Source organism: Scyliorhinus torazame, chromosome 4 (assembly GCF_047496885.1).
Source record: "Scyliorhinus torazame isolate Kashiwa2021f chromosome 4, sScyTor2.1, whole genome shotgun sequence".
Taxonomy (NCBI): Eukaryota; Metazoa; Chordata; class Chondrichthyes; order Carcharhiniformes; family Scyliorhinidae; genus Scyliorhinus; species Scyliorhinus torazame.
This window is the reverse complement of record NC_092710.1, coordinates 224046375-224067204: the sequence shown is the minus strand read 5'-3', so window position 1 is coordinate 224067204 and position 20830 is coordinate 224046375. Positions and strand designations below refer to the sequence as shown.

Genomic DNA, 20830 nt, shown 5'->3' with positions numbered 1-20830 from the left:
AGAGTTGGGGAAGGACGTTTAGTTTGTAGTTTTTGAACTCCCTCCTCTGCACTGTTAGGGTAACTATGCAGAATCCCTGGATCTGTACGGAGTGGGATCCTGCAGCTAGGCAAATCTTTTGTGCGCTGGGATAGGTGGTTAAGGAACAGCGTCTTACCGCGTCGGGGTGTATAAAGCTTTGCGTGCTCCCGGAGTCGACTAGGCATGGCGTCTCGTGGCCGTTTATTAGTACCGTTGTCGTCGTCGTCTGGAGTGTCCGGGGCCGAGCTTGATCGAGCGTAATCGAAGCGAGCCGTGGTTGTAGTAGTGGAGTGGGGTCCGTTGTTGCCGTCCAAGATGGCGTCGGTGATGAACAAAATGGCCGCCCCCATGCATCGCACGTGGCTGGGGGGTCACAAGATGGCGGCGGGGGTGGACAAAATGGCCGCCCCCACGCGTCGTACAGGTCTGGGGCGGTCCAAGATGGCGGCGCCCCTCCTCCCCTCGTGGTGGCCGGGACCCAAAATGGCGGCGTCTGCGGGTCGCACATCGGCGCCCCTCCTCCCTCGTGGTGGCCGGGACCCAAAATGGCGGCGTCTGCGGGTCGCACATCGGCGCCCCTCCTCCCCACGTGGTGGCCGGGACCCAAAATGGCGGCGTTTGCGGGTCGCACATCGGCGCCCCTCCACCCCTCGTGGTGGCCGGGACCCAAAATGGCGGCGTCTGCGGGTCGCACATGGTGTGCTGGGGGGACTGGGGAGCACTAGGACCGCGAGCGCTAGGACCGCGCGGAGCTCCCTCACCGCGAGCGCTAGGACCGCGAGCGCTAGGACCGCGCGGAGCTCCCTCACCGGGGACAGCGGTGGTCGGGGCCCAAGCCGACGGGTCAGGGGTGGGGGTTAGGGTGGCGTTAGGGACGCGGAAAACTCCCTCCTCTCCGTGGAGAGTGTTGGCCGGGACCCAAAGCGGTAGCGCCGGCGGCGGGTCATACATGGGCTGCGGGGAGGGGGGTTGGGGAGCGTAGGCAGCGTGCAGGGCTCCCAGTTCTCCCGGGACCGCGGTGGTCGGGACCCAGAGCGGCTGCGCCTGCGGGTCGTACATGGCGTGCTGGGGGGGTTGGGGCGCGTAAACTGCTTGCAGGGCTCCCTGTGCTCCCGGGACGGCGGCGACCTCGCGGGACCGGCACACAACCGCATAATGGCCCTTTTTCCCGCAGCTCTTGCAGATAGCTGCGCGGGCCGGGCAGCGCTGCCGGGGGTGTTTCGCCTGGCCGCAGAAATAACAGCGGGCGCCCCGGTGCGACTCGGCGTTTGGATCACGCAAAGCTGTGGGGGGGGGTAGGGGGTTTGCCGCGACGGGTACGTATGGGGCCCAATGGGTTGCCGCGCGGTCGGGGCCGTAGGCGCGGGTATTACGCGCGGCCACGTCTAGGGAGGCTGCTAGGGCCCGGGCCTCTGAGAGTCCTAGCGACTCTTTTTCTAGAAGTCTTTGGCGGATTTGGGAGGATTGCATACCTGCCACAAAAGCATCGCGCATTAACATGTCCGTGTGTTCATTTGCGTTCACCGACGGGCAGCTGCAGGCTCGTCCCAAAATCAGCAGCGCAGCGTAGAACTCGTCCATCGATTCTCCGGGAGCTTGCCGTCTCGTCGCGAGCTGGTAGCGAGCGTAGATTTGGTTAATTGGGCGAACGTAGAGACTTTTCAGTGCTGCGAACGCCGTCTGGAAATCGTCCGAGTCTTCGATGAGGGAGAAAATCTCCGTGCTCACCCTCGAGTGCAGGACCTGCAGTTTTTGGTCTTCTGAGACTCGGCCGGTGGTCGTTCTGAGGTAGGCCTCGAAGCAAGTCTGCCAGTGCTTGAAGGCTGCTGCCACGTTCACTGCGTGGGGGCTGATCCTCGGGCATTCCGGAATGATCCTGAGCTCCATAGTCCTTTTTTTTAGGCACGCTTAATAAATTGTAGCGCACAAAGACTCCGTGAGATGAATAGAGTGAAGTCGATGAGGCTTTATTAAGCGTGTCTGTTCCCCCGCAGCTCGATAGTAAACTGGCCTGCGGGGGAAGACTCCGGCTTCTTATACTCCGCCTTCAGGGCGGAGCTTGAGGTCAACGGCCAACCAGGACCCGGGATCTGTCAGCCAATGACATTAGGGCTTCCAGTCCCACATGACCCCCAATACATACTACCACAGTCCAGAAAGCGGCCCATCCCTCCATCCTCCAGTGGGGGCTCGGACCGATACAATTCCTCATAAAAGTCCCTGAAGACCCCATTGATGCCAACCGCACTCCGCACCACACTCCCTCCCCTGTCCTTAACTCCCCCGATCTCCCTAGCTGCGTCCCGCTTCCGAAGCTGATGCGCCAGCATCCGGCTTGCCTTTTCCCCATACTCATAAATCGCCCCCTGGGCCTTCCTCCACTGCACCTCCGCCTTCCTGGTGGTCACCAGGTCGAATTCGGCCTGGTGGCTGCGCCTCTTCCTCAACAGTCCTTCCTCAGGCACCTCCGGATACCTCCTGACTACCCTCACCATCTCCCCCACCAGCCTCTCCCTCTCTTTCTGCTCCCTCCTCTCCTTGTGGGCCCTAATGGAGATCAGCTCTCCCCTAACCACCATCCCCACTCGGACCTCCCCGTTATCGTTGGCCTCCAGGTACCTCTCTATGCTTCCTCGGACCCGCTCACTCACCTCCTCGTCCTCCAACAGCCCCACCTCCAAGCGCCACAACGGGCTCTGGTCCCTCTCCTTCCCCAGCTCCAAGTCCACCCAATGCGGGGCGTGATCCGAAATGGCTATCGCCGAGTACTCGGTATCCTCTACTCTCGCTATTAGCGCCCTGCTCAAAATAAAAAAGTCGATCCGGGAATAAGCCTTATGGACATGTGAGAACAATAATGGTGCCGGTCCTTGTAGGTGACCCACAGTCTCGCCAGCTGCAACATGCCAAACTTCACCCCCTTCCTGTGCAGCACCGCCTTCGCTCGATTGCACCCGGCCCTCCTCTTCGCCACCTCCGCACTCCAGTCCTGGTGTATTCGAACCTCCGCGTTCTCCCACCTGCTACTCCTCTCCTTCTTGGCCCACCTGAGCACACACTCCCGATCAGCGAACCGATGAAACCGCACCAGCACCGCCCGCGGAGGCTCGTTAGCCTTGGGCCTCCTCGCCAGCACTCTATGGGCCCCTTCCAGCTCCAGGGGCCCCCGGAAGGACCACACTCCCATCAGTGAGTTCAACATGGTGACCACATAGGCCTCCACGTCCGGCCCCTCCGGGAGGCCCTGAATCCGCAAGTTCTTCGCCTCGACCGATTCTCCATCTCCTCGAACCGCTCCTGCCATTTCTTGTGGAGCGCCTCATGCGCCTCCACCTTTACCGCCAGGCCTAAGATCTCGTCCTCGTTGTCGGAGATCTTTAGTCGGGCCTCACGGATCGCCACCCCCTGGGCCGACTGTGTCTCCAGCAGCTTATCGATGGAAGCCTTCATCGGCTCAAGCAGGTCCGCTTTAATCTCCCTGAAGCAGCGCTGGATAACGCCCTGTTGCTCCTGCGCCCACTGCATCCACGCTGCCTGGTCCCCGCCCGCCGCCATTTTGTTCTTCTTCCCTCGCACCTTCTTCGGGTCGAATGTGCGACTTAGCTCCGTATAGCCGCAACCGGAAGTCCATAAAAGCAGACATAATCTACCTACAAGAGACTCACCTGAGGGAGAAGGACCGACTGCTGGTAAGGAAGGGCTGGGTGGGACAGACATACCACTCGTGCTACGGGACGAGGGCTAGGTGGGTAGCAATATTAATTAGCAAGAGGACGAGGTTTACGGAAACCAAGACAGTTACGGACCCAGGGGGACGGTACGTCATGGTCAGCGGTGTCCTGGAAGGGCATAGTGGCAAATGTGTACGCTCCCAACTGGGACGACATAGAATTCATAAAGAAGATCATGGCAGAAATCCCCGACCTTGATACACACCGACTGATCATGGGGGGGCGACTTCAACTGTGTACAGGACGCACTGACCGATAGATCAAACCTCAGAGCAGGGAAAAAGACTGGCATGGCTAGGGAACTAGGAGCATTTATGGAGCAGATGGGGGCGGTGGACCCATGGAGTTTCCTGCACCCGGGAGAGAAGAAGTTTTCATACTTCTCACAAGGTCAACACTGTGTCGACTTCTTTGCAGTGGGGAAATCGGTGCTTCCAGGGATCACGGGAACGGAGTACTCCGCGATCGTTATCTCTGACCACGCTCCACACTATATGGATGTGAGGTTGGAGACAGGCTGTGCCCAGCTGGACATGGACCTCCTGGCCGACAAGGCCTTTTGTCAAAAAACATTGTGGGCCATAGGCGACTAGGTTAGTAACAACCAAAACAAGGAGGTTTCATCCTCCACGTTCTGGGAGGCACTGAAGGCCGTGATTAGAGGAGAGATCATAGCCTACAAGGCAAGCAGAGATAGGGAAGAGAGGGTGGCCAGGAAACAACTGGCAGACTCCATCGTGGAAGTCGACAGAAAATACACCGAGGCCCTGACTGCAGAGCTGCTGGCGGAGAGAAAAAGGCTGCAAATGGACTTTAACCTGCTATCCACTAGGAAAGCAGTGTACCAACTCCGTCAGACACAGGGGACCTTCTACGAACACTGAGACAAGGCTGGCCGCCTATTGGCTCACCAGCTGAGAAAGCAGGCAGCCACAAGGGAAATAGCACAGGTAAAGGATAGCAGAGGCAGACTGGTAACAGAACCAAAGGAGGTCAATCGGGCATTTGAGACCTTCTACCGGGGACTGTACACCTCCGAGCCCCCCAACGGGGACACGGGGATGAAACTGTTCCTAGACGGACTGGAACTACCAGTTGTGGGGGAAGACAGACAGGGGGAGCTGGAAGCACCAATAGACCTGGGAGAAATCATGGAGAGCATCAGCTCCATGCAGGCAGGGAAGGCACCGGGACCCGACGGGTTCCCGGCGGACTTCTACAAAATATTTGCACCAGTCCTGGCTCCACACCTAAGGGACATGTTCGCGGACTCACTGGCAAGGGGCACCCTGCCCCCAACGTTAGCGCAGGCCACAATTTCACTGATACCCAAAAAAGATAAAGACCTGACAGAATGCGGATCATACAGACCCATTTCACTGCTGAACGTGGATGCGAAAATACTCGCAAAGGTCCTGGCCAAAAGGCTGGAGGGCTGTGTACCAGAGGTGGTCACAGAGGACCAAACGGGCTTTGTCAAGGGTCGGCAGCTCACAGCGAACATCAGGCGGCTGCTGAACGTAATAATGACCCCCTCTGGGGAGAGAACTCCAGAGGTGATGGTCTCCCTGGACGCAGAAAAGGCCTTCGACAGAGTCGAATGGAAATACCTCCTCGAGGTACTGGAACGGTTTGGGCTAGGAGCGGGGTTCACCGCCTGGGTGAGGCTCTTGTACAACGCTCCCAAAGCAAGAATCCGAACTAACACCACCAGCTCTAAATACTCCCAGCTGCAGAGAGGAACAAGACAGAGCTGCCCCCTGTCCCCACTCGTGTTTGCGCTAACCATTGAACCCCTGGCGATAGCCCTGCGGGACGCGAAAAGCTGGCAGGGAATCCAGAGAGGAGACAGAGAGCACAGAGTCTCACTCTATGCAGATGACCTGCTCCTCTATGTCTCGAAGCCACAGGAGGGACTGAAGGCAATACTGCAAATGCTGAAAGAGTTTGGAACCTTCACAGGCTACAAACTTAACCTGGGCAAAAGTGTGGCATTCCCAGTGAACCCAAACGGGGGAGGGAGAGAGGGGCTCCCGTTCAAAACAGCCCAGAACAGATTCCGCTACCTGGGGATCCAGATAGCCAGAGACTGGACACAGATCCACAAATGGAACCTGACCAGCATGGTGGCTCCCATATGTGGCAATCACAGATTCCCCCCAGCCATGCTGGATACCACCTTCAAAAGATGGAGGTGGGACGGGGGCACATTGATGGTCGGGGACTTCTACGTAGGGCACAGACTGGTGTCAGTAGACAAACTGACGAGGAAGTGGAGGCTAGCAAAAGGACAGGAAATGAGACACCTCCAAATAAAGCACTTCCTCGCAAAGAGACAGTCGGGTACCCCGGGGCCCCAGAAACCACACTACTGGAGGACCTGATTGGCACAAGCAACGATATGTGGGAAAATATACGGACAGCTACTGGACAGAGCCCGGACTCCACCGGACGAGACCAGACAAAAATGGGAGGACGAACTGGGAACAGAGGTAGGATGGGGACTCTGGAGCGAAGCACTGAGCAGGGTGAACTCCACCTCCTCCTGCGCAAGGCTAAGCCTAATGCAGCTCAAAGTGGTGCACAATCCCGGAGGTGGAGGACAAATGTGAGCACTGCCAGAGGGGCCCGGCCAACCACAACCGCATGTTTTGGGCTTGCCCCAAGCTTGCTGGGTTCTGGACAGCCTTCTCCGAGGCAATGTCCAAGGTTCTGGGGGTGAGGGTGAAGCCATGCCCAACAGTGGCAATCTTCGGGGTATCGGAGCAGCCAGAGTTACACATGGGGAAGGGGCCAACGCCCTTGCTTTCGTTTCCCTAATCGCACGCCGGAGAATCCTGCTCGGCTGGCAATCGGCAGCACCACCCACAGCTGCAGACTGGCTCGCTGACCTTTTGGAATTTCTCCACCTGGAGAAGATTAAGTACGCCACCCGAGGGTCAGAGGAAGGCTTCCTGGATACTTGGATAGTTGAGGTACCAAAAGACTGAGCAATCCAGCGGGGGGGGGGGGGGGAAACCACGAGTGGTTTTTTTTTTCCATTCTGTCCGGAAAATAAAAGTAAAGCACAGCCGAAGCCAAGAGGGGAGGGGGGTCCGGGGAGGGGAGGGGGGACGGCTGGGCAGTGGGGTCTGGGGAGGGGGGGTTCCGGGGAGGGGAGGGGGAGAGGGCGGGCAGGAGGGGGGAGGCGGGGAAACCACGAGAGATGAGGGGAGGGGGGGGGGGGGGCTACCCCCCTCTTCTTTCCCATTCTGTCTGGAAAATAAAAGAAAAGCACAGCTGAAGCCTGGGGGTGGGGGTGGGGGTGTCGGGGGGGGGGGGGGCGCATGAAGGGGGGGAACAACGGGGAATGGGAGGAACCATAGACCGATCCTGAGGGCAACAAAATGCAGTTAAACGAAGGACAAACTAAACCCCTCTGTATAATGAAGGAAATTAGAGCGGTCGAGAAAAATGTGATGTGTATATATACAACTGTTTATAAATATGGGAAATGCCAATAAAAAGATTTTTTTTTAAAAAAGTATATTCAAGGCTGATTTAAAAGGTTTTTAATCAGTAAGGGAATCAAGGCTTATGGGAATAAGGCGGGAAAGTGGAGTTGAGGATTATCATATCAGATCAGTCATGATCGCATTGAATAGCCTACTGTTCCTACATCTTCTGGTTTTATAAATATGATTAGAGATATTTGTGAGGTACATGTCTTTGAGTACCATTTGACTTGTGCAATACTCTTCATTCGGTCATGCAATATGTTGCCTCAATTAATTTGCTGTATCGCAGTAATAGATAAATATAAAGCACAAAATCATCCTCCAAATCCCGATCGGCAATCTATAAGTTTATTTTTACTTTTGTCTGTGAATGATCACACTGCAGATCATGTTGTCATTTAAATAAATAAATAGTTATCCTGTAAACATGCTATCTTCAGGGCTCACATCCTCTTCCTCCACCAAGCATTTTAATGTGGCTGAATCACAATCAAATTGTACAACTGTGCATTAGGTGTAATGGGCACGATTGAACAGCCTTGTAATGCCTGACTCGGTGACACGACAATGCCTCTCGAAAGATTTGCGACACTCGAACACCTTGTGAGATCTTGTTAGATCTTGTCGCTATCTGGATCTCGCCCCTCACTGGGTGAGATCCAGAGTTACTTATTACATGAGCGGTTAGGCTCACTTAAATATGTCGACTCCTGAGGTCTGGGAACAAATGCCTCCGCCTGGGAGACCTCACCACAACGCCGTTTAACTCTGGTCCAAATGTAACGTCACATGGGCGGGTCTTCTAGGCCAGCAGAGCCCCAGGATGGTCAGTCTCTGGGCAGGGTGGTATCCTGGCACTCCCGCTGCCACCTGGTCACCTTGGCACTGCCACCATTGCACCCACCCGGGTAACACTGCCAGGCTGGCGGTGCCTGGTGTCTGTACCAGGGATTGGACAGGGGTGGTGCTCTGACCTTATGAGATGGGGTGAGGGAAGGTGAGGGGGTGGGGGGACCCGTGGACCCCCTAGCAGGTAAGTTGGGAGTATTGGGGGGGTCCAGAGGCCGCAGTGGGGATGCCGAGGGGGATCGAGAGACCGGGGTGGCATTTAAAAATGCCGCCCTGATCTCTTGCCGCACTGACGAGTTCAACTCATGCAGCCTTGGTGGGGCATTTGATAATGGGGAGCGCCAGGAACGCCCCACTAAACACGCCCAAAACTGAACTCTTTCCCCCCTCTTCTCCCCCCCCCCCCCCCCCCCCCCCCCCCCCCCCCATTAAATCCCACCCAATCTGTCTGGCATGTTTGCATTTTGTGGAAAACGTAACAATTGCACAGCAATGGTGACAGACACATTGCTCAGAGGCCAATAATAGAAGTTACTCTTCCTCTCCCAGACCCTCTTACCTTGTTATATACCAAATCAAAATCCAATTCAACCACTCGCACAACTCCATTGAGAACTTAAAGGAAGCCACGTGTCCGAGATTCTGCTTTTATTTTGAGTATTATTAATTTGAAATGATGAAGTTGCTGCATTATTCTCATAATGTTGCCTGAAACATCAACATTTTTTCATTTGCCTTATTTGGTGGATCCTTCCAGCTCTTTTTTTAATGTTTCCTGGATAAACTTTCAGAAATTAATCTTGGAAAAATGTTAATCTTTGTAATGTTATTTTAGAGAATGTTTAAGGATTTAAATTGACCATCAATTCCTTTTCTTCCAATCTCCCTTCCAAAATGATATGCAGTGTGCACTGTGCAAAAGATGTCTGCAGTTGTGTGTTTGGAACAAATATATAATGGGATAAGTTGAATTTGAGCCAAAATGTAGAACAGAATAGTATGAAGAAAAATTGGTTGACTTGGAGCTGAGTAGCTTATGCTAATCATCCATCAAGTTCAGAATTGGGTCTTTGAGTAGAAAAGGTCAAGGGTGTTTTTGGTAACTACCTCATTACAGTATTTTGTTAGGAATTGAAGGATAATTCTTAATGCAGCATGACTCCAATATAAGTCTTCTAAATAATGCAATATTTTAAGTCATTCTCTTTTTTCTATCTTCTCTTCTAAATCACACAACCCAGTGGATCCTTATCATAAGAAATAGGAGCAGGACATTTTACCCTTTGAGCCTGATCCACCCACCATTCAGTGAGATCATGGCTGATCTTCAACTTCAAAACCATTTTCCTGCAATATCCCTGTATCCCTTGATATTTTTTATATCTAGAAACCTGTCGTTCTCGGTCTTGAACATATTCAACGACTGAGTTTCCACAACCCTCTGGGGCAGAGAATTCCAGAGATTCACCACCCTCCAGAGTGAAGAGATTCCCCCTCACCTCAATCCGAAATGGCCTCCCCCAAAGAATGTACACAACACTAATATATTTACACAAAAAGTAATTGTGAATGAAAATAATATGTTTATATTGTTTTGTAATTGCCTCAGGAATCATAACCTCAGGTTCCACACTTCCACGGTTTCTCTTTTACGTAGAGACTTATAAGGTGTCCTTCAGCAAAGATGGTAAAAAATGGAAAGTATACAAAGAAGGCAACAGCAATGTTGAACGGGTAAGTATGTTGGGAAAATGTGGATTTACTGCAGTTCAGAAATCTCAACTGATCACAGCTGTTCATTACTTAAGTTAGCTGCATTTTGCTTGCGATTATCACAAAATAACTTTTGTAAAACTATATTTCCACGAATAAACCAATGAATATCATGGGCAGCATGGTAGCACAAGTGGCTAGCACTGTGGCTTCACAGTGCCAAAGTCCCAGGTTCGATTCCCTGCTGAGTCACTGTCTGTGCGGAGTCTGCATGTGCTCCCCATGTCTGCGTGGGTTTCCTCCGGGTGCTCCGGTTTCCTCCCACAGTCCAGAGACGTGCAGGTCAGGTGGATTGGCCTTGATAAATTGCCCTTGGAGTCCAAAAAGGTTAGGAGGGGTTATTGGGTTACCGGGATAGGTGGAAGTGAGGGCTTAAGTGGGTCGCTCCAGACTCGATGGGCCAAATGGCCTCCTTCTGCACTCTATGTTCTATATTCTCCATCCCGCTGGTGCGGCACACTAGTGGGATTCTCCATTTCACCAGCTGGTCAATGGGGTTTCCCATTGTGGGGCAGCCCCACGCCAACTGGAAACCCCGGTCTTCCGGAAAAAATGGAGAATCCCTACGGCAGAGAATTCAGCTCCATGTATTTTATTGTTACGTTTTCAAATACCATTACTGCTATAAGCAAGGTATTATCTTTGTGCTGTAAAGCTAGCTGGCAATGTTTATGCCAAACGATAATGGGGTATGTGTAAATGTTTCATGTGCTCAGAAAGTAATAGCATAAATGTTAATTGCAGATATTTGGGGGCAATACTGATTACTGCCAATTGACCCGCAATAATTTCATCCCTGCCGTCGTTACCCGTTTCATTCGTGTCATTCCCCAAAGCTGGAGACAGAGAATAGCCATTAAAGTGGAGTTAATCGGATGCCGGCAAGATCGATGTGAGTACATTTTGATTCAAATTAGAAAATCCTAATGTGAAGGGCATATTGCGTCTAATCGACATTCATTTTCAACCAAAACTGATCAGTGCACTATGATGAGAGTTTCTAATTATATTTCCAATCTTTTATCAGTATACCTGCAATAAGTGCATAATAATCATGAATCTTCTTAATCGATGTTCTTTTGACTGAATAATCTGGGCTGGGATTCTCCGAGCCCTGGGTCGGAGAATCGCCGGGGGGGGGGGGGGGGGCGCGAGAATCCCACCACGCCGCTCCGACGTCAGGCTGCTGATTCTCCGGCGGCCAGAGAATCGGCACCAATTGCGCCCGTGCGGTCGCAGCGGCGATCGGGGGCCGCTATCAACGGCCGAGTGGCCGCCGAGTTCCACCGAGTCCCACCAGCGACTCCGGGGGAGGCCTCCAGGGTGGCCAGGCCCTCGATCGGGTGCTGCCGATCGGCAAGCGTGCTCATTCCGGGGGGGTAGGGGGGGATGTAGGGCTCCGCCATGTTGCGCGGGGTCCGGCGCAGAGACGGGCCAGCTTTCGGCACCGCGGCAGCGCACAACACCCCGCCGCTGTTCTAGCCCCCTGAAATCCGGAGAATAACTGGCCCAGGAGGCCCCGTGAACACCGGCGAACACTACTCCGGTGTTTACGCCGGCATCAACACTTGGCCGGGGTTTCGGAGAATCCCGGCCCTGATCTTCATCGACCATTCGAAAGGAAGAATTTGCCTTTTTTTTTAATGTGTTCTTATTAAGGATTTTTAAGTTATGCAAGACAAAGGCAATTGTGAACATACGTTGAAAAATAACAGGAATGAAATAATAAAACAAACAAAACAAAAAGGAAAATTTGTATATACATCAGTTGTTTTTAGTTTTTTACATTGGTTGCGGCTTCTTGTTTTGTGTTCTCCAGTGAGTGCTTATTCCCAACCGGGTCCCCCACTTTCCTTACCCCGCCCCCCCCCTTTCCTTCTCGACCCCCTCTCCTTCTAATCACTGGTGTGCTTGCTGATCTTGGTTGGGTTCTATGTTTCATTGTTCCCTTCCCATCCTCCCTCAACCCCTTTCATTAACATACGTTATTTTGTTGTGGCTTTCAGTTGCCTCTGGTTTTTTGGTTGTTGGTTGCAAACAGGACTTGGAATAACTCCCACATTTTGTGGAAGCCTTCTTCCGACCCTCGAATGGCAAATTGATTTTCTCCACCTTGAGAAATTCCGATAGGCTGGACAGCCAGTCTGCAGCTTTGGGAGGTGCTGCCGCTCGCTAGCCGAGCAGGATTCTCCGGCGGGCGATTAGGAAGGCAAAGGCAAGGGCGTCCGTCCGTCCGTTCCCCCCCCTCCCCATGAACAGATCTGGCTGTTCTGATACCCTGAAGACCATCACTCTTGGGCACGGACCACCCTCATCCCCACCACCTTACACATTCCGTCGAAGAACCTGACGAGTCTTGGGCAAGACCAGAACCTGTGGGCGTGGCTGGCCGGGCCTCCTTGGCGCCATTTGCATTTATAATAATATTATCTTTCGCAACCTCGGCATGTCCCAAAGCCAAATAATGACTTTTGCTCTATTTCTTTTTTTGTAAAATATTTTTATTCTCCATTTTCACATTTTCTTCTAAATTTACACCCCACCAACAAGCAGTAAACGGTAACAAATACAAAGTCAATTCCCTTATCAACAACAACGATCCCATCCTCCCACCACCCCAAACAACGACCCCCCTGGTAGTACAAGCATCAAATAAAACAAACCCACGGTCGGACAAACAAAGGAGAAAAAAAAACAAAAAAAGAAAAAGGAAACAGGAATCAGCTATGGTCACCGTTGACCTATAGAGTCTCCCCCCCTCCCCCTAACATTCAATGCCATCCAATCCCCGAAAGAGTACCGTACATGACACCCATGCATTGCTAGCCCCCCCCCCCCCCCCACACCGACTCCTCCCCTCCACTTCCTTTTACAAAACTCCTCTCCCCGACCTCTGTTCCTTCCCCCCAACTTTCCACCCCGGCTAGACTCATCAGAACCTGTTCAGCCGGGCTCCGATGGCCGCAGCCCCTCCCACCACCTCACTCCCGTTCAGCCGGCCAGCGTGGCGGCCCCCGCCCGGGTCTCTTTCCCCCTTGCCCAGTCCAAGAAAAGCCACAAAATCCCCTTTAGCACACAAACCCCGCATGCGCATCCAAGCCCCAAAGAACCATCATTGCAAGCGAAAGTCCCATCTCTTCCCTTGTCTAAGTATATACAATGTCCGCTCATTCAACACATCCACCAACCGCAGTGAAAAAATACAGCTACAAGTCCACTTCTCAATTCAGCCACAGTCCTTCTGCCTTCGCAAACTCCTCCGCTGCTTCCGTCGTCCCGAAATAAAAGTCCTTGGATTTGTAGGTCAACAAAGAACAAACAAAGAACAAAGAAAAGTACAGCACAGGAACAGGCCCTTCGGCCCTCCAAGCCCGTGCTGACCATGGTGCCCGACTAAACTACAATCTTCTACACTTCCTGGGTCCGTATCCCTCTATTCCCATCGTATTCATGTATTTGTCAAGATGCCCCTTAAATGTCACTATCGTCCCTGCTTCCATCACCTCCTCCGGCAGCGAGTTCCAGGCATCCACTACCCTCTGTGTAAAAAAACTTGCCTCGTACATCTACTCTAAACCTTGCCCCTCTCACCTTAAACCTATGCCCCCTAGTAATTGACCCCTCTACCCTGGGGAAAAGCCTCTGACTATCCACTCTTGTCTATGCCCTTCATAATTTTGTAGACCTCTATCAGGTCGCCCTCAGCCTCCCTCCAGTGAGAACAAACCAAATTTATTCAACCTCTCCTCATAGCTAATGCCCTCCATACCAGGCAACATCCTGGTAAATCTCTTCTGCACCCTCTCAAGCCTCCACATCCTTCTGGTAGTGTGGCGACCAGAATTGAACACTATACTCCAAGTGTGGCCTAACTAAGGTTCTATACAGCTGCAACATGACTTGCCAATTCTTATACTCCATGCCCCGGCCAATGAAGGCAAGCATGCCGTATGCCTTCTTGACTACCTTCTCCATCTGTGTTGCCCCTTTCAGTGACCTGTGGACCTGTGCACCTAGTTCTCTCTGACTTTCAATACTCTTGAGGGTTCTACCATTCACTGTATATTCCCGACCTGCATTAGACCTTCCAAAATGCATTACCTCACATTTGTCCGGATTAAACTCCATCTGCCATCTCTCCGCCCAAGTCTCCAAACGATCTAAATCCTGCTGTGTCCTCTGACAGTCCTCATCGCTATCCGCAATTCCACCAACCTTTGTGTCGCCTGCAAATTTATGAATCAGACCAGTTACATTTTCCTCCAAATCATTTATATATACTACGAACAGCAAAGGTCCCAGTACTGATCCCTGCGGATTATAATTAATCTACTGCCCTACCTGCATCAATCATCTTTGTGACCTCTTCGAAAAACTCTATCTAGTTAGTGAGACACGACCTCTCCTTCACAAAACCATGCTGCCTCTCACTAATACATCCATTTGCTTCCAAATGGGAGTAGATCCTGTCTCGAAGAATTCTCTCCAGTAATTTCCTTTCCACTGACGTAAGGCTCACCGGCCTGTAGTTCCCTGGATTATCCTTGCTATCCTTCTTAAACAAAGGAACAACATTGGCTATTCTCCAGTCTTCCCGGACATCACCTGAAGACAGTATAATATGGTAGAATTCAATCTCCAATTTGAAAGAAAGAAGGTAGAATCAGATGTAAAGGTGTTACAGTTAAATAAAGGTAACTACAGGGGCATGAGGGAGGAACTGACGAAAATCAACTGGGAGCAGAGCCCAGTGGGAAAGACAGGAGAACAGCAATGGCAGGAGTTTCTGGGAGTAATTGAGGACACAGTAGAGAGGTTCATCCCAAGGAAAAGAAAGGTTATCAGAGGGGGGATTAGGCAGCCATGGCTGACAAAGGAAGTTAGGGAATGCATCAAAGCAAAAGAGAAAGCCTATCATGTGGCAAAGAGTAGTGGGAAGTCAGAAGATTGGGAAGGCTACAAAAACAAACCGAGGATAACAAAGAGAGAAATAAGGAAAGATAGTATCAAATATGAAGGTAGGCTAGCCAGTAACATTAGGAATGATAGTAAAAGTTTATTTAAATACATTAAAAACAAACGGGAGGCAAAAGTAGACATTGGGCCGCTCCAAAATGCCGCTGGTAACCTAGTGATGGGAGGCAAGGAAATAGCTGAGGAACTAAATAAGTACTTTGCGTCAGTCTTCACAGTAGAAGACATGAGTAATATCCCAACAATTCAGGAGAGTCAGGGGGCAGAGTTGAATATGGTAGCCATCACAAAGGAGAAAGTGCTAGAGAAACTAAGAGGTCTAAAATTGATAAATCTCCAGACCCAGATGGGCTACATCCTAGAGTTCTAAAGGAGGTAGCTGAAGAAATAGTGGAGGCGTTAGTTATGATCTTTCAAAAGTCACTGGAGTCAGGGAAAGTCCCAGAGGATTGGAAAATCGCTGTTGTAACCCCCCTGTTCAAGAAGGGAACAAGGAAAAAGATGGAAAATTATAGGCCAATTAGCCTAACCTCGGTTGTTGGCAAGATTCTAGAATCCATTGTTAAGGATGAGATTTCTAAATTCTTGGAAGTGCAGGGTCGGATTAGGACAAGTCGGCATGGATTTAGTAAGGGGAGGTCATGCCTGACAAACCTGTTAGAGTTCTCTGAAGAGATAACAAATAGGTTAGACCAAGGAGAGCCAATGGATGTTATCTATCTTGACTTCCAAAAGGCCTTTGATAAGGTGCCTCACGGGAGACTGCTGAGTAAAATAAGGGCCCATGGTATTCGAGGCAAGGTACTAACATGGATTGACGATTGGCTGTCAGACAGAAGGCAGAGAGATGGGATAAAAGGTTCTTTTTCGGAATGGCACCCGGTGACGAGTGGTGTCCCGCAGGGTTCAGTGTTGGGGCCACAGTTGTTCTCTTTATATATTAACGATCTAGATGACGGGACTGAGGGCATTCTGGCAAAGTTTGCCGATGATACAAAGATAGGTGGAGGGGCAGGTAGTATGGAGGAGGTGGGGAGGCTGCAGAAAGATTTAGACAGTTTAGGAGAGTGGTCCAAGAAATGGCTGATGAAATTCAACGTGGGCAAGTGCGAGGTCTTGCACTTTGGAAAAAAGAATAGAGGCATGAACTATTTTCTAAACGGTGACAAAATTCATAATGCTGAAGTGCAAAGGGACTTGGGAGTCCTAGTCCAGGATTCTCTAAAGGTAAACTTGCAGGTTGAGTCCGTAATTAAGAAAGCAAATGCAATGTTGTCATTTATCTCAAGAGGCTTGGAATATAAAAGCAGGGATGTACTTCTGAAGCTTTATAAAGCATTAATTAGGCCCCATTTAGAATACTGTGAGCAATTTTGGGCCCCACACCTCAGGAAGGACTTACTGGCACTGGAGCGGGTCCAGCGGAGATTCACACGGATGATCCCAGGAATGGTAGGCCTAACATACGATGAACGTCTGAGGATCCTGGGATTATATTCATTGGAGTTTAGGAGGTTGAGGGGAGATCTAATAGAAATTTACAAGATAATGAATGGCTTAGATAGGGTGGACGTAGGGAAGTTGTTTCCATTAGCAGGGGAGACTAGGACCCGGGGGCACAGCCTTAGAATAAAAGGGAGTCACTTTAGAACAGAGATGAGGAGAAATGTCTTCAGCCAGAGAGTGGTGGGTGTGTGGAATTCATTGCCACAGAGGGCGGTGGAGGCCGGGACGTTGAGTGTCTTTAAGACAGAAGTTGATAAATTCTTGATTTCTCGAGGAATTAAGGGCTATGGAGAGAGAGCGGGTAAATGGAGTTGAAATTAGCCATGATTGAATGGTGGAGTGGACTCGATGGGCCGAATGGCCTTACTTCCGCTCCTATGGTTTATGGTCTTATGGACAGTGAGGATCCCAAGATTTCTGTCAAGGCCTGAGCAATTTCCTCTCTAGCCTCCTTCAGTATTCTGGGGAAGATCCCATCAGGCCTTGGGGACTTATCTACCTTAATATTTTTCAAGATGCCCAACACCTCGTCTTTTTGGATCTCAATGTGACCGAGGCTATCTACACACCCTTCTCCAGACTCAACATCCACCAATTCCTTCCCTTTGGTGAATACTGATGCAAAGTATTCATTTAGTACCTCGCCCATTTCCTCTGGCTCCACACATAGATTCCCTTGCCTATCCTTCAGTGGGCCAACCCTTTCCCTGGCTACCCTCTTGCTTTTTATATACGTGTAAAAAGCCTTGGAATTTTCCTTAACCCTATTTGCCAATGATTTTTCGTGACCCCTTCTAGCCCTCCTGACTCCTTGCTTAAGTTCCTTCCTACTTTCCTTATATTCCACACAGGCTTTGGCTGTTCCAAGCCTTCTAGCCCTGACAAATGCCTCCTTTTTCTTTTTGATGAGGCCTACAATATCTCTCATTATCCAAGGATCCCGAAATTTGCTGTATTTCTCCTTCTTCCTCACACGAACATGCCGGTCCTGAATTCCTTTCAACTGACACTTGAAAGCCTCCCACATGTCAGATGTTGATTTACCCTCAAACATCCGCCCCCAATCTATGTTCTTCAGTTCCCGCCTAATATTGTTATAATTAGCCTTCCCCCAATTTAGCGCATTCATCCTAGGACCATTCTTATCCTTGTCCACCAGCACTTTAAAACTTACTGAATTGTGGTCACTGTTCCCGAAATGCTCCCCTACTGAAACTTCTACCACCTGGCTGGGCTCATTCCCCAATACTAGGTCCAGTACAGCCCCTTCCCTAGTTGGACTGTCTACATATTGTTTTAAGAAGCCCTCCTGGGTGCTCCTTACAAACTCTGCCCCGTCTAAGCCCCTGGCACTAAGTGAGTCCCAGTCAATATTGGGGAAGTTGAAGTCTCCCTTCACAACAACCCTGTTGTTTTTACTCTTTTCCAAAATCTGTCTACCTATCTGCTCCTCTATCTCAAGCTGACTGTTGGGAGGCCTGTAGTAAACCCCCAACATTGTGACTGCACCCTTCTTATTCCTGATCCCTACCCGTATATAGCCTCACTGCCCTCTGAGGTGTCCTCCCGCAGTACAGCTGTGATATTCTCCCTCACCAGTAGCGCAACTCCGCCACCCCTTTTACATCCCCCGCAATCCCACCTGAAACATCTAAATCCTGGAACGTTTAGCTGCCAATCCTGTCCTTCCCTCAACCAGGTCTCTGTAATGGCAACAACATCATAGTTCCAAGTACTAATCCAGGCTCTAAGTTCATCTGCCTTACCCGTAATACTTCTTGCATTAAAACATATGCACTTCAGGCCACCAGACCCGCTGTGTTCAGCAACTTCTGCCTGTCTGCTCTGCCTCAGAGCCATACTGGCCCTATTCCCTAGTTCTCCCTCAATGCTTTCACCTTCTGACCTATTGTTCCGGTGCCCACCCCTCTGCCATACTAGTTTAAACCCTCCCGTGTGACACTAGCAAACCTTGCAGCCAGGATATTTAAACCTCTCCAGTTTAGATGCAACCCGTCCTCCTTATACAGGTCACACATGCCCCGGAAGAGCTCCCAGTGGTCCAGATAACGGAAACCCTCCCTCCTACACCAGCTGTTTAGCCACGTGTTTAGCTGCTCTACCTTCCTATTTCTAGCCTCACTGGTACGTAGCGCAGGGAGTAATCCCGAGATTACAACCCTAGAGGTCCTGTCTTTTAACTTTCTGCCTAGCTCCCTGAACTCCTGTTGCAGGACCTCATGCCCCTTCCTGCCTATGTCGTTAATAGCAATATGTACAACGACCTTTGCCTGTTTGCCCTCCCCCTTCAGGATGCCCGCTACCCGTTCGGAGACATCCTGGACCCTGGCACCAGGGAGGCAACATACCATCCTGGAGTCTCTTTCACGTCCACAGAAGTGCCTATCTGTGCCCCTGACCATAGAGTCCCCTATGACTATTGCTCTTCTGCGCTTTGACCCTCCCTCCTGAACATCAGAGCCTGCCATGGTGCCACTGCTCTGGCTGCTGCTGTTTTCCCCTGATAGGCTATCCCCCCCGACAGTATCCAAAGGGGTATACCTGTTCGAGAGAGGGACAACCACAGGGGATTCCTGCACTGACTGTCTGACATTTCTGGTGGTCACCCATTTCCCTGCCTGCACCTTGGGTGTGGCCACATTTATATAACTGCTGTCTATGACGCTTTCCGCCACCTGCATGCTCCTAAGTGCATCCAACTGCTGCTCCAACCAAACCGTGCAGTCTGTGAGGAGCTCCAGTTGGGTGCACTTTCTGCAGATGAAGCCATCCGGGACGCTGGACGCTTCCGGAGCTGCCACATCTCACAGTCAGAGCACTGCACCCCTCTAATTGACATTGCGTCAATTAATTAGTAAATTAAATTTAAAAGTTTTTTTTTAAAGTTACTGTTAACTATATGTTTCCTAGCACTAGATTTCTACTTTTAATGTGAAAGCTAAATACAGTACACTCCGATCTCTGGCTTAGATACCCCTCTAAATTATAATTAAGTAATAAGTAATTATGTTTAATTAGTTTAACAATGCTTAATTTTTTTAATATAGTGTAGATTCCCAACCAGCGAATCAGGTCACAGCTTTACTGTGATGTCACTTCAGTTTTTCCCCCCCACACACAATTCGAAAAGGTAATAAAAGTAAAAATGAATAAAAATCACTTCCTTACCTCCCGAGGGTCTCAGATGCTCTCTGGTTCTCTCCCTGCAGATTAATAGTTACAGGCCAGAAGAAAGAGAACAAAACGGTAGGGAAAAAACACCTTTCCCACTCTGCACCAAATTATTTTATAGATGTCATAGAATTTACAGTGCAGAAGGAGGCCATTCGGCCCATCGAGTCTGCACCGGCTCTTGGAAAGCGCAACCTACCCAAGGTCCACACCTCCACCCTATCCCCATAACCCAGCAACCCTACCCAACACTATGGGCAATTTTGGACACTAAGGGCAATTTAGCATGGCCAATCCACCTAACCTGCACATCTTTGGACTGTGGGAGGAAACCGGAGCACCCGGAGGAAACCCACGCACACACGAGGAGGATGTGCAGACTCCGCACAGACAGTGACCCAAGCCGGAATCGAACCTGGGACCCTGGAGCTGTGAAGCAATTGTGCTATCCACAATGCTACCGTGCTGCGTGAATTACCTCACTGCACCAAATTTCCAAGTTCCAAATTCCCACTCTGGGTGTGTCTCACTCAGGGTGTGTCTCCTTAGCTGGGTATACTATGCCGCACCGCACCTTACTGATGTACAGTGCTTTTTTCACCCGGCTGATGGCAGCCCGCCTCCTCGCCAGCTCCACCGTATAGTCCTGATATATGCGTATACCAGCTCCAGCCCACTGCACCACCCGCTTCTGCTTTGCCCAGCACAGGACCTTCTCCTTCACGCTGTACCTACGAAAACACAAAGTTACTGCTCTTGGCGGCTCACTCCCCTTTGATACAGGCCTCCACGACCAGTGAGCCTGATCTTGTTCATATCGGGAGGGAACATCCCCCTCCCCCAATAGCTTCGCCAACATCGTGGCAAAATACTCAGTCGGCCTCGGGCCTTCCACTCCTTCGGGAAGACCCACAATCCTCAGATTCTGTCGCCTGGATCTGTTTTCCAAGTTGTCAATTTTGGCTCGCAGACCCTTGTTGATCTCCATCACCTTCCGCATCTCCTTCCCCATTGAGGTAATTTGACCACTGTGCTGCAATAATGTCTCTTCCACTTCCTTCAGCGCCTCGCCTTGCTCCCGCACCTCCGCCACTGCGCTCAATACCGCCGTCCTCACATGGGCAATTGCCTTCTCCACCAGCACTTTCAATACCGCCCCCATCTCCTTCCTCATCACCTCCATGTGCTTTGTGAACTGCCTTTCGAGTTCAACGCCAATCACCTTAGTCATTTCTTCAGCCATGGGCAATGCGGCCTCCCCTGGTGCCCCAGCCTCCACTTTTCTTG

General features: G+C 50.9%; 1 protein-coding gene across 4 annotated transcripts in view; it reads left to right on the top strand.

The window, feature by feature from the left end:
* Positions 1-20830, top strand: part of dcbld1 (discoidin, CUB and LCCL domain containing 1) — a 193371-nt gene that overhangs the window by 146198 nt on the left and 26343 nt on the right. For all 4 annotated transcript variants that reach the window (XM_072499405.1, XM_072499403.1, XM_072499402.1 and 1 more), the window contains 2 exons: positions 9708-9832; positions 10616-10763. In XM_072499405.1, the coding sequence (XP_072355506.1) occupies positions 9708-9832; positions 10616-10763 (273 nt within the window). The remainder of the gene's footprint in view (positions 1-9707; positions 9833-10615; positions 10764-20830) is intronic.